Source organism: Myodes glareolus, chromosome 21, assembly GCF_982192425.1.
Source record: "Myodes glareolus chromosome 21, mMyoGla1.1, whole genome shotgun sequence".
Taxonomy (NCBI): domain Eukaryota; kingdom Metazoa; phylum Chordata; class Mammalia; order Rodentia; family Cricetidae; genus Myodes; species Myodes glareolus.
Genome location: NC_142046.1, coordinates 54,175,204 through 54,187,448, shown reverse-complemented (window position 1 = coordinate 54,187,448; position 12,245 = coordinate 54,175,204). Strand labels below are relative to the sequence as shown.

The 12,245-nt window shown below is 41.5% G+C and overlaps 1 protein-coding gene across 1 annotated transcript in view; it reads left to right on the top strand.

Moving 5' to 3' along the window:
• Cirsr (corepressor of RBPJ and splicing regulator) overlaps positions 1 to 12,245 on the top strand; it is a 32,861-nt gene that overhangs the window by 286 nt on the left and 20,330 nt on the right. The window contains exons 2-7 of the mRNA XM_048425818.3: positions 1,847 to 1,941; positions 5,045 to 5,118; positions 5,641 to 5,651; positions 5,735 to 5,799; positions 6,302 to 6,350; positions 8,385 to 8,502. Of these exons, the coding sequence (XP_048281775.3) occupies positions 1,847 to 1,941; positions 5,045 to 5,118; positions 5,641 to 5,651; positions 5,735 to 5,799; positions 6,302 to 6,350; positions 8,385 to 8,502 (412 nt within the window). The remainder of the gene's footprint in view (positions 1 to 1,846; positions 1,942 to 5,044; positions 5,119 to 5,640; positions 5,652 to 5,734; positions 5,800 to 6,301; positions 6,351 to 8,384; positions 8,503 to 12,245) is intronic.

Sequence of the window (12,245 nt, the reverse complement as noted above, 5' to 3'; positions counted from 1 at the left end):
CCCAAGTCCAGCCCTGTCGGTCACTGTGGAGACTGACGCCGTAGCTCATTGCGAGTCCGTCTCCTAGAGCTCCAAGACCAAGACCCGGGAGCGCTGCTTCCCTGAGTGGAGACTCGGTCCTTAACAGAGCTTCCCAGAGAAAGCCACCTGTTTTCACTCTCCTTCCCACATCTCCATCCAGTAGTGTGGCATCCGATGGCTGCATTCAAGTTCAAGCGTTTTTTTTTTTTTAAATTACAGTACTGGACACAGGACCGAATTATAGCGCGAAAGAATGGCAACGGAGAGAGTCAGACCGGACTTCTTGTTAGTTCAGTACAGTCACATTTAGCCCCAAAGCCTCGCAGACAATGTATAATGGCGTGATCGTTAGCCTCCTACTCTGCTAATTAAGGATGATAATATCAGTTGCCTTCATGTGTAAAATTGTTAGGAAGATTAAATGGGATAGTGTGGGAAAAGAATAGAAACGGGGAGCCGGGCATTGGTGGCGCACGCCTTTGATCCCAGCACTCGGGATGCAGAGGCAGGCGGATCTCTGTGAATTCGAGGCCATACTTTTCTGCATCACGAAAAGTACTCAGAAGTACACAGGCTTGTGAAAATATATTAAGCTTTTAGTTGTTTCTAAGCCAGTTATGGATCCTGTGTGTTGTCATGCATATGAAGAATATTATGTGTATATGAGCATATGTATACATTAGAATATCTGTGGAAGAAAATACAAGTAGTGCTAACACCGTTTATCTGCGAATATAGTTACTTAATTTTTTTTTTCCGAGGCAGGGTTTTTCTGTGTAGACCTGGCTGCCCTCGAGCTTCCAGAGATTCATCTGTCTCTGCCTCCCAAGTGCTACGATTAATGACTTGTTACATAATTTTAAGCCACTCCCTCCCCAAACCGACTTGCTTGGTCTTTCCATCTCTGCCTTATTCCTTGACCCCTCCAAAGTCTTGTTCTGCTTATTTTGTACGTACTCTCCATGTCTTTTACACATTTCATGGAGTCTCTTGTAGTCTAGGCTGGCTTCAAACTTACTCTCCAGGGAGGATGGCCCTGAATTCCTGATCCTCCTGTCTCTGCCTCCCAGATGCTGAAATTGCAGGTGTAAGCCACTGCATTTGACCCTTAGTTCTCCCTTTTAAGTCATGAAATACTTTATAATAGTCACGAAATAGTTTATGATATGTAGAAGAATCGTTGTAAGCTCTTCAGCAATGGACCTACGTTTTACTTTTATCTCAGTTCTTGCTCCATTGAGACTAGTTAACTGTAAAATCTGAAGCTTGACATACATGGTAATTTTTCTGGTTGTGGGTTGCGGAGGGGGGGGGACGACTTGTTTTTGGACAGGGTCTCCCTGTGTAGCTCTGAATGACCTGGAACACTTAGTACCCCTACCTCAGCCTCCTGAGTTCTGGGATTGCAGACGGGAGCCAGCATGCCTGGCTAACCAGGTGTGGTTGATTATAGAAGACAGCCAGCTTCCAGGGCTGTCAGGATGACTTAGTAGATAAAGCACTTGATACATGAGTGTGAGGGCAGAGTTTGGATCCCCAGCACCTACATGAAAGCCAGGTTGCCATGGTGGCCCGTTTGTGATCCTCGCCCCCAGGGGATGAAGACAAGATCCTCCACGCAAGTTGGTAGACTAGCGCAGTTGAACTCTGGGTTCGACGAGAGACCCTGCCTCAGTAAGAAAGTGACTGAAGAAGACAGTGTGTTTTAAACCCTTGACTCCATACTCACATGCATGTACCACACACATGCATACATGCATGTATGTACACATGAAGCAGACTGTTTAATCCAGTTGTTAAATTATATTTTGTTTCACTGTTGTAGGTATGGATGGCAGAGCAGAAAATATCATATGATAAAAAGAAACAAGAAGAACTAATGCAACAGTACCTTAAAGAGCAGGAGTCATATGATAACAGGTAAGCACCACCTCATTAGTGCTTTTAGAAGAATCAGTGTTGAGTCAGCTTCTCTCCCATAGTTACTCATGGTCACCTTTCCCGTCTTCAGCTATTCTTCACCTAAAGTACAGTTTCATTTGACTCATCCAGACTGTGAACAAGTCCTAACTAAGGCAGAGCTTGCAGACATAATAAACCCTGCATGTTAACTACTGATAGCAACCAGAAAGGTTCCTCTTCAATACATTGAAATGAGAGCTGCCAGGACTCTTAGAGGAGAAGCCGGGTGTCTTTGGCCTGTGCGTGACGGCTGGCGTCCATTTGCTTCTTTGAGGATAATACCTGCCTTTTAATTGCTTTCACTGTGTTTGTATTTGGTTAATGAGCTGAGTAGTGGTGTTTTGGTTAAAGACTGTACTCTGAAGAAGCATTTATTTTTGTAACTTTTATATTTGAAACTTGAGACATTCATCAGTTTATGGATAATTGGATCATGCTGTTAACATTGGCATAGTGGTATCTGTTCAAGGCTGTTTTCATCTGCTTTGTTTATGTGCTTAGGAGCAGAATTGTTAGATCTTACAGTAATTCTTTGGTTAGCCTTTTAAAGAGCCACCAAACTTTTCCATAGCCTAAGCTGGTCTTGAACTTCCTTCCTATGAAGTTGAGGATGACCTAAAACTCCTTGGTTCTCCTGCCTTGAATTCCCGAGTGCTAGCCTGTGCTACTATACCTGGTGTATACAATGTTAGGAATCAAACCCAGGGCTTTCTGTGTGCCAGGCCAGCCCTCTACCAGCTGTGTTACATCTCGGCTCACGATTAGTAACCATTCTCATGAGTGTGAAGCAGTAGCCCGTGCAGTTTTGGTTTGTTATTTCTCGATGTCTAGTGAAGCTCAGCTTTTCATGTACTTGATTTACAGTACATTTTTAAATGGTGTTAAGACAAAATTTACAGATCTGTTTAAAATATACCGAGGTTTTTAAGTTTGTTTAGTGTTGCTAAGCCATAACCATAGCGAATTTCAAAACATTCATCACCTGAAAAGAAAATGTTGTGTTCGTTAGTAATCATTTCCCATTTCCTAATTAGCCCATTTCTGCTTCTCACAAGTCATGACCATTTTATGTCTACCTATGAATTTTTGAGAATTATGGACACAAAGGGTAGATGATTAAATGGTCTTTTGTGATTGGTTAACTTTTTAATTTTAACAAAAATATATTGATTTATTTGTGTGTATGTATATTATATATGTATGTATATACATATATATGTGTGTGTATATATGTCGGGAGCATATGAGGACCTTGGTGCACATGTGGAAGTTAGAGGCCTGCTTGGTGGGAGGCAGTGCCCCCTTCTCACTGTGTCGGGCCCAGGATTGAACTCAGGTCAGCAAGCTTGGGTGATGGCAACTTAGGCCACTGGGCTGTGTTAACTGGTCCCTGATTTCTTTCACTTAGCCTGTTTTTGAAGGTCATCCACCATATATATTAGTACACATTCCTTTTACTTAAAGAATAATGTTCCACAATAAAGATATATATTTATATGTCCTTGTGGTTTTTGTTTTCTTTTGGGAGGCAGGGAATATAGAATCCAATAGGGGAAAATGGAGAATGACATAGAATAGCGTAGCATATCCTCTGTGATTGCCTTTTCCAAATACAAAGACAGTTCATACTACACTTTAGCTCTTTCTAATACTTAACTTGGGTTTTATAGACTTAACTTTAACTCAACGTAGCCATACTGTTTGTTGTGGTCCTTTACCCAAGAAGACCAGTGGCGGCACACTGTGCACAGAACCTACAGCAGGAAGTTTCAGTTACTACCTAAGATTTTTTTTGAGGAGTAGTCATTTCTGGCTTTAGTGTATTAGCCTATTATAAAATTTTGTTATTTTTTTTCTTTATTCTCATTAAAAAATTTGGTTCTCCGAACTGGGAAGTTAGCTCAGTGTGTAAAGTATTTGTCATGAAGGTAAGAGGACCTAGTTTGGATTCCAAGCCCCCACATAAAAAGCTTTCCTGTGATCCCAGTGCTCCAGAGATAGAAACAGGAAGATCCCTGGGCTTATTATGGTTAGCTATTGTAGTTCAATCAGTGAACCCCAGGTTTAGTGAGAGAACTTGTCTAAAAAGTAAGGAGGAGGGTTGGCCGGATGAATGAAGGTGAATGCAATCCCTAAGACTCACATAGAGGTAGAAGCAGAAAACTGCAGGGAGTTGTCCTTTGGCCTTCATGTGCATGCAGACAGGCTTCTATACACATCACACACCATAATTAAACATAAGGTGAATGTTTGAGAAAAACACGCTGCTTCAGCTTCTGGCCTCTACGTATGTGCACTCTTTCTCTCTCGCGCTCTCTCTCCCTCTCTCTCTCTTGCTCTCTTGCTCGCTCGCTTGCACACACACACACAATTAAAAACATTAAAATAGGGGCTGGAGAGATGGCTCAGTGGTTAAGAGCACTGACTGCTTTTCCAGAGGACCGGGGTTCAATTCCCAGCACCCACATGGCAGCTCACAACTGTCTGAAGATCCAGTTGCAGGGGATCTAACACCTTCACACCAATGTACATAAAATAAAGTTAAATAAACCGTAAGAAGTATTTTTTAAAAAAAAACAAAACATTAAAATAGCTGGTGATGGTGGCCCGCGCCTTTAATCCCAGCTCTTGAGAGGCAGAAGCAGGCGGATCTCTGAGTTTGAGACCAGACTGATCTACAGAGCAAGTTCTAAGACAGCCAGGGCTACACAGAGAAACCCTGCCTGGAAAAACCTAGAAGAAAAGATCTGAATTTATTTTTTTAAAAAAAAAAGGTTGTGGCACCAAAATGCCTGGTAGCACACAGGATTTCAGAAGTGACTGTTTGAGCAGGCATCTCACAGGTTTCTAAGACAACTCTGTAAGAGTGACCATATCATCTGTTTTCCTCTCTTATTGGGAGAACAGGGGGAAGAAATTACAAGTTTCTATTTCTAATAAGGCAGCACTTTTTTGGTTTTATGTCTAATAAAGATATCTAAATTCCTTTAGGATTATTCTTTGAGAGCTGGTATGCTATCACGTCATCCTTTTATTTAACATTGGCTGTTATTTCATTTAGATTGCTTATGGGAGATGAGCGTGTGAAGAACGGCCTGAATTTCATGTATGAGGCCCCACCAGGAGTTAAAAAAGGTACTTGTCTCATTTCCGTTCAGCTTGATGTGGTTATGTATGAAGGTTGGGAAGAGCAGACAGTATTAAAGGTTATCTTCAGCTTTTCCTTCGCTGTTACTCTGATGATATTTGCTCAAATGCTGTCATCAACACAGGAGAATATAAACAAAATATTTTTCTAATGTAGTAGCTTATGTCCTTTGGGGGAGGGGGATGCTTAATATTGTGGAAGTACATTTATTCTTTTATAATGTGCACGTATCTGTAGTCCTCACTAAATAAAATTTCAAATGGAAAGTCTATTCACTGCCAGTGAGAAGCATAAAGACTTAAAAATTACAAGTTAACATACCTATTCTGAACTCTAGTGCAAGGTTGTATTTTATCCCTCAGTGATCTGGAATTTTATTTTATGATAAAAGAAAACCAGTTAATTCTTACAGGTTACAGTTAAATAATACAGCGTAATAATAAGTAGACTTTCCCACTGGCACTGCTAACTTGTCCTGCTTCCCCCTGTGCTGTGAATATGCAATCAAGAAAACAAAGAGGTGAGTGCTCTTCTCTGTTTGAACTGACTTATGGTTGATGGTGATTTTATGGGAAATTCAAGAATTTCTCCTGCCTCTTGTAGAAGGAAGAAACAGAAGGAGAGACAGAATACAAGTTTGAATGGCAGAAAGGTGCTCCGAGAGAAAAGTGAGTGCTGGCTTATTACACTGAGAAAGTGTGTTTCATTGTCTGCTGTCCTTCTCGCCCCTTGATTCATTGACCAGGGCAAGTAACTACTGTGACTTACCTCAGACAACCAGAATGCCTCATTTTAGCCTGGACTTATGAACTTGTTCACTTTTTAAAACTGTACATCTCAACCTGTAAATCACAACCTCCAAAAGACTATGGAAAACACATGTGTTTACATTAGGACTCATAACAGTAGCAAAATTACAGTTATAAAGTAGCAACTAAGAAAGTCTTATGGTTGGGGTCACTACAACATGAGAAACTGTATTAAAGGGTTGCAGTGTTAGGATGGTTGAGAACCACTGCTGTATACAATTAAAAATTGATGCTGGTAGTAGTAATGCATTTTATAATGTTTTAAGAATGATAAATTTTTTTTCAAGTTAACTGCCATTGAATTTATTAAGTTGTTCTTAATATTATAGTCTTAACATTTTTTTTTTTTTGTATTTAACAGATATGCCAAAGATGACATGAACATCAGAGATCAGCCTTTTGGTATCCAGGCAAGTGACACATATTTTGCTCTTTAAGAATAGTTTTTATATAGTACATATAGCTTTAAATTATTTTCCAAAAGAAGTTTGTATTAGAGTTCTGTAAAGGAACGGAGCTGATAGGATGAATACATGCTAGCCTAGAGGATGTGGTTCAGGTATAGGACGAATACATGCTAGCCTAGAGGATGTGGTTCAGGTATAGGATGAATACATGCTAGCCTAGAGGATGTGGTTCAGGTATAGGATGAATACATGCTAGCCTAGAGGATGTGGTTCAGGTATAGGATGAATACATGCTAGCCTAGAGGATGTGTTTCAGGTATAGGATGAATATATGCTAGCCTAGAGGATGTGTTTAGGTATAGGATGAATATATGCTAGCTAGAGGATGTGGTTTAGGTAGTTCAACAGTGGCTGTCTCACGGTAGAAAGGCTGAGAACCCAGTAACTGTTCAGTCCACGAAGCTGGTTCTCTGGAGTCCTGGAGGATTCCTGTGAAGCTGCTGCTCTTCAGTCTGCATTAGATTCTTAGAGTCCAGTAGGATGTAATACAAGCAGCCACAGGATAGACAGAGGGACGTGAACTTGCCAGTGAGAAAGAACAAGCACACAAAAGCAAAGCTTTCGAGTTCCATTTATGTGGGCTGTCGCCAGGAGGTGTGGCCAGATTTCATAACTTGATCAAGAAAATCCCTCACAGAATGTCTTAGGTAGGGTTTTATTGCTGTGAAGAGATGTCATAACCATGGCAACTCTTATAAAGAAAAATATTTCATTGGGGTTGGCTTAGAGGTCAGAGGTTTAGCCCATTATCATCCTGGCGGGAAGTACAGTGGCGCATGGGCAGACCTGGTGCTGGGGAAGACACTGGGAGTTCTACATCTGGATCACCAGGCATCAGGAGGAGACAGAGAGCCACACTGGGCTAGAATGAGCATCTTAACAGCTCCGTGCCCACCCCAGTGCACACACTTCCTCCAGTGCCACCTGCTGCAGCATGGCCACACCTCCAAATAGCACCACTCCTCTGAGCCTGTCGGGGCCACTTTCTTTAAAACCACTACACAGGAGTAGCAACTTGAGTTCTAGTTGATTCCAGCTGAAATTAGCGTTGCAGTGTTTAAAACAACTTCGATGGAAGGAGAGAGTCAAGTTTTCTAGTGAGGGTGGTGGTCACTACGGTTTTCTAATAATTTAGAAAATGTTCCTGAATTAGAAACCATCAACTGTCACTCCAGAGCTGACCCTTGTGAAAAACTTGCCTGATCACTGCATTGTCTCTGGCAGCTCTCCCGGCACATCCCTGTCACGACAGCAGACACAAACATCAAATAAAACCTTAAAATATTCTTTTTACCTCACAGACTAAGTTCACTAACCCCTGGTTTAGAAATGTGAAACTTGAGGCAGGGCTAGGGAGAGCTCGGTGAAAAGCGCTCTCACGGTGTGTTGTGAGAGCCTGGCTGCAGTCGGGAGAAGAGTGGCTGGTGTGGTGGCGTAGGCCTGGGTGTCAGTGTGTGGACGGTGGAGGCAGGGCAAGGCCCTACATAGAAAGGGGTGGGGTTGTTAGGTTAATGTGTTAAAATTAGGGAACCTAAAATTAAACCATGACATAATTCTTCGATATTTTACTATTTCTTTTCGGATGACATTGCTTTATTGTAGGCAGCACAGATAGGATTCGCTTTGGATTTTAGGCAAATTTATAGTAGAAGGGCTTAGTATTTGTATTGACTTACCCACCATAACTGTAGAATCTCTTTCCCTGGCGATTATTTTACAAAGGAACTTAGCCAAGTATGGTGATATATGTTTTAATACTAGCCCTCTGGAAGCAGAAGCAGGTGGATCTTTGTGAGTTCAAGGCCAACCTGATCTATATAGCAAGTTCCAGACTAACCAAGGCTATAGTGAGGTCCTGTCTCAAAAAAAGAAAGAAAAGAAGACAAAAAGAAAAAAGAGGGCAGGACCTAAATAAAAATGCTGAGTTGAATGTTAGGCTCTTGACATTTGAGAATCAAAATAATGTTTATTTCTCAGGTTCGAAATGTAAGGTGTATTAAATGTCACAAGTGGGGTCATGTGAACACAGATCGAGAATGTCCCTTGTTTGGTCTTTCTGGAATCAATGCAAGTTCAGTTCCTACTGATGGCTCAGGTAAGCAAAGACAACATTTTATCAAACAAGGAAAGATAAAGTAACATTTTTCTTTAAACTGAACTCTTTTGCTGCACTTGAATTCAGCTTTTGTGGACTAAGATGCATTCCCAAAGTGGATAATAGAGCTAGTGGTGTCTCAGTAGGAGAGCGCCTTGCGTGCCAAGTGCGTGTGAGGCCCTGGATTCAGTCTCTAGCACCCTCCTTTCTCTCTGCCTTATCACCAAAAAGGTGATAAGTGTTAAATTTGAATGTACTAAAATAGAGTTTAACTTTTCTAGTCAAGTTTCTGTGAATTTTTTAAATTCATTTTTTGTTTTGTTTTGCTTGTTTAAAACAAGGTCTCATAAAGCCAAACTGGTTCCAAACTCGCTGTGCAGCCATAGATGACCTTGAACTCCTGATCATCGTCCCTACCTCTAGAGTGCTAGGATTATAGCTGTGTGGGGTCAGGGTCTGACTGTGTAGGCCAGGCTGACCTGGAACACACTGTGTCCCAGAGACCCGCCTGCCTCTGCCTCCTGAGTGCTGGGATTCAAAGTGTGAGCCACCACTGCCCTTCCTAAAGCATTTTTATTACATGTGTGTACATAGTTCATCTCCTATGAAGATGGCTAAGGAAATCAAAAGAGTATCAGGTCACCTGGAGCTGGAGTCACAGGTGGTTGTGACATGGATGCTGGAAACCAAATGGGTCCTCTGGAAGGACAGCAAGTACTCTTAACTACTGAGTTTCTAGCCTGAAATTAGGAGAAGAAATGGTATGTGTGTGCATGTGTTAATAATTCATGTGTATGTACACATTTATGTATATGAATGCAAATATGTGAATATCAGAGGAAATACATGTCAGGGTGTACATGAGGGAGCCAGAGGATAGCTGGTGTCATCCAGTCCTTGCCTTCCCCCTTGTTTGAGACAAGTTATCCTTGCTGTTAGATGCCGCATTATTCCAGGATCACTAGCCCATGAGCTTCCTAGTGGTCTCCTGTCTCCACTTCTGTCTTGTAGGAGAGCTAGTGTCTTAGTTACTTTTCTGTTGCTGTGAAGAGGCTCCATGACTAAGGGAACTTATAGAAGAAAAAGTTTATTTGGGTGTACAATTTCAGAGGATTAGTCTGGCCGTTACAGCAAGGAGCATGGTAGCAGGCAGGCAGGACTGCATAGTGTCAAGGCAGTAGCTGAGAGCTTACAGCCTGGTCTGCAAGTAGACAGAGAGAAAGGAGTCAGAGAGAAAACTAACAAGAAATGGGGTAGACTTTTGAAACCTCAAAACCCATCCCCTTGACACTCCAACAACACCACACCTCGTAATCTTTCCCAAACAATACCAATTGCGGACCTAGTATTTAAATATATGAGCCTATGGGGCTTTTCTCATTCAGACCACCACAGCTAGGGTCATAGATAACTGCTGCTGCACCTGAGGATCCGGGTGCTGAACCTCGTACCTGCACAGGAAACATTGTTCTCCCCAGCCTAAGAAGTGGGTCTTTTTTTTTTCTATCTCTAAAAATTCATTTCTTTTATGTTTACGGGTATTTTGCCTGCATGTGTATCTGTACAGCATGTGCGTGCAGTGCCTGCAGAGTCCAGAAGAGGGCATCAGATCCTCTGGAACTGGAGTTACAAACAGTTGTGAGCTGCCATGTGAGTGCTGAGAATTAAACCAGGCTCCTCTGGAAGAGCAACCAGTGCTCTTAACCACTGAACCATCTTTCTAGTCCCAAGACATGGTTCTTAAGTTTAGATCTTCTGAACGTGAAAACTAGGCTGGGCCGAAAACCTCATTTCTCTTTAGTTGAGAGATGAAACCTTAAAACTGAGTTTTAAATATAAAAGACGTTAAACATGGTAAGTGTCTTAGGGTTTCTGTTGCTGTGAAGAGACACCATGGCAACTCTTACAAAGGAAAACACTTAATTGAGTGTTAACACAGTTTCAGATGTTTAGTTCTTGTCATCATGGTGGGACATGACAGCATGTAGGCTGACTGGGTGTGGGAGAGTAACTGAGCGTGGAAAAGAGCTGCATCCTGATCTGAAGGGCAGAGGAAGTGGACTGAACTACGCATAACTTGAACATAGGAAACCTCAAAGCCCGCCCCCACAGTGACACACTTCCTCCAACAGGACCACACCTACTTCAGCAAGGCCACACCTCCTATGGTGCTACTCTCTGTGAGCTTATGGGGTAATTACATTCAAAGTCCCCCAGTAAGTTGGCTTTTACTTGATAGTTATTTATTTTTTGCATATTGTTTTCTACTTAAGAAAATTTAATTTGATTTGGATTATATGTATAGCTTGGTTCTTTTTATTTAAAAACTGAAAAGCTGCCAGGCGGTGGTGGTACATGCCTTTAATCCCAGCACTCGGGTAGCAGAGGCAGGTGGATCTCTGCAAGTTCGAGACCAGCCTGGTCTATAAGAGCTAGTTCCAGGACAGGCTCCAAAGCTACAGAGAAACCCTCTCTCGGAAAAAAAAAAAAAAAAAAAAACTGGAAAGCTTTCATTTAAATTCATTAGAACCGTCTTAGTATTTCATTGAGACAAACCACTAATCAAAGCCCAACTCACGACAGGTCACAGTAGAAATAACCTACCTTAACTCCATAAACCTTAAGCAATCTGCGTTACCCACATGAGTTCAGTCAGCTCCTGGTTTTAAAAATAAGGATAATACATGTGTGGTGGCACACACCATTAGTCTCTGGTGCGGGAGAATTGTCTGTATTCTGTCAATCATGTTTTAAGTCTCAGAACTCAGGAGGCAGGTGACTCTCTGTGTGTTGGAGACTAGCATGGTCTACATAGAGTTCAGAACAGGCAGGGATAGATAGATCCTGTCTCAAAGGATCTATCTTTGACAAACAAACAAAAGGAATAGTAGTAAAACTTTGATTTCCATCTTTTTAAAAAGCAGCTGTAAAACTACTTTTCTTCCTGTTCTCTTTCTTCTATATTTTAAAAATACTATATATCTATATATCTAGTATTGGAGTGTGGTAAAATAAACACTGAGCTAAACAGCCTTTCTAGAGGGCCATTTGGAAGTGTGTATAAAGAAGAACCTTAGGAACAGAGCCAGGGAGGTGTCTTAGTAGGCAAAACACTAGTTTATAGTTAAAGATTAGAAGCAACCCACATATTAAAAGTAAGGAGTTAGTAAAATAAACATTGATCTGACATGTGCAGAGGTGATCATATAGCTCCTTGGTGGAACACATGTTCTACATGATTATTGAGGTGGTGGCAGTACTGAGATAGTTTTGCTTTGTGTATCCCAGGCTGGCCCCAAACTCGTGGTAGTCCTTCTGCTTCAGTGCTGGGATTACAGGCTGAGGTACCATGCTTACCTTTGAAGATCAATTCTTTCTTCCTGTCCTTTATTTATTTTTTGGGTTTTTTTCAAGATAGTGTTTCTCTGTGTAATAGCTCTAGCCATCTTGGAATTCGCTCTGTAGACCAGGCGGGCCTTGAACTCACAGAGATCCCCCTGCCTCTGCCTCCTGTGTGCTAGATTTAAAGGAGTGCACCACTGCTGGCCAGCAAAAATTAATTCTTTTAAAACTGTAGTTTATTGTTTACTTTCTTAAATAATTGTATCTGGTAACTATGTGTTTGGCATTGTCCACATAAGCCAGTAAATTTTGTGTTTTGAACTTTGTATGTTAACTTACAGAAGCTAGCGTGTTCTAGCCATACAGTCTAATTAAAATATTAAATTAACATGTCACGTGAG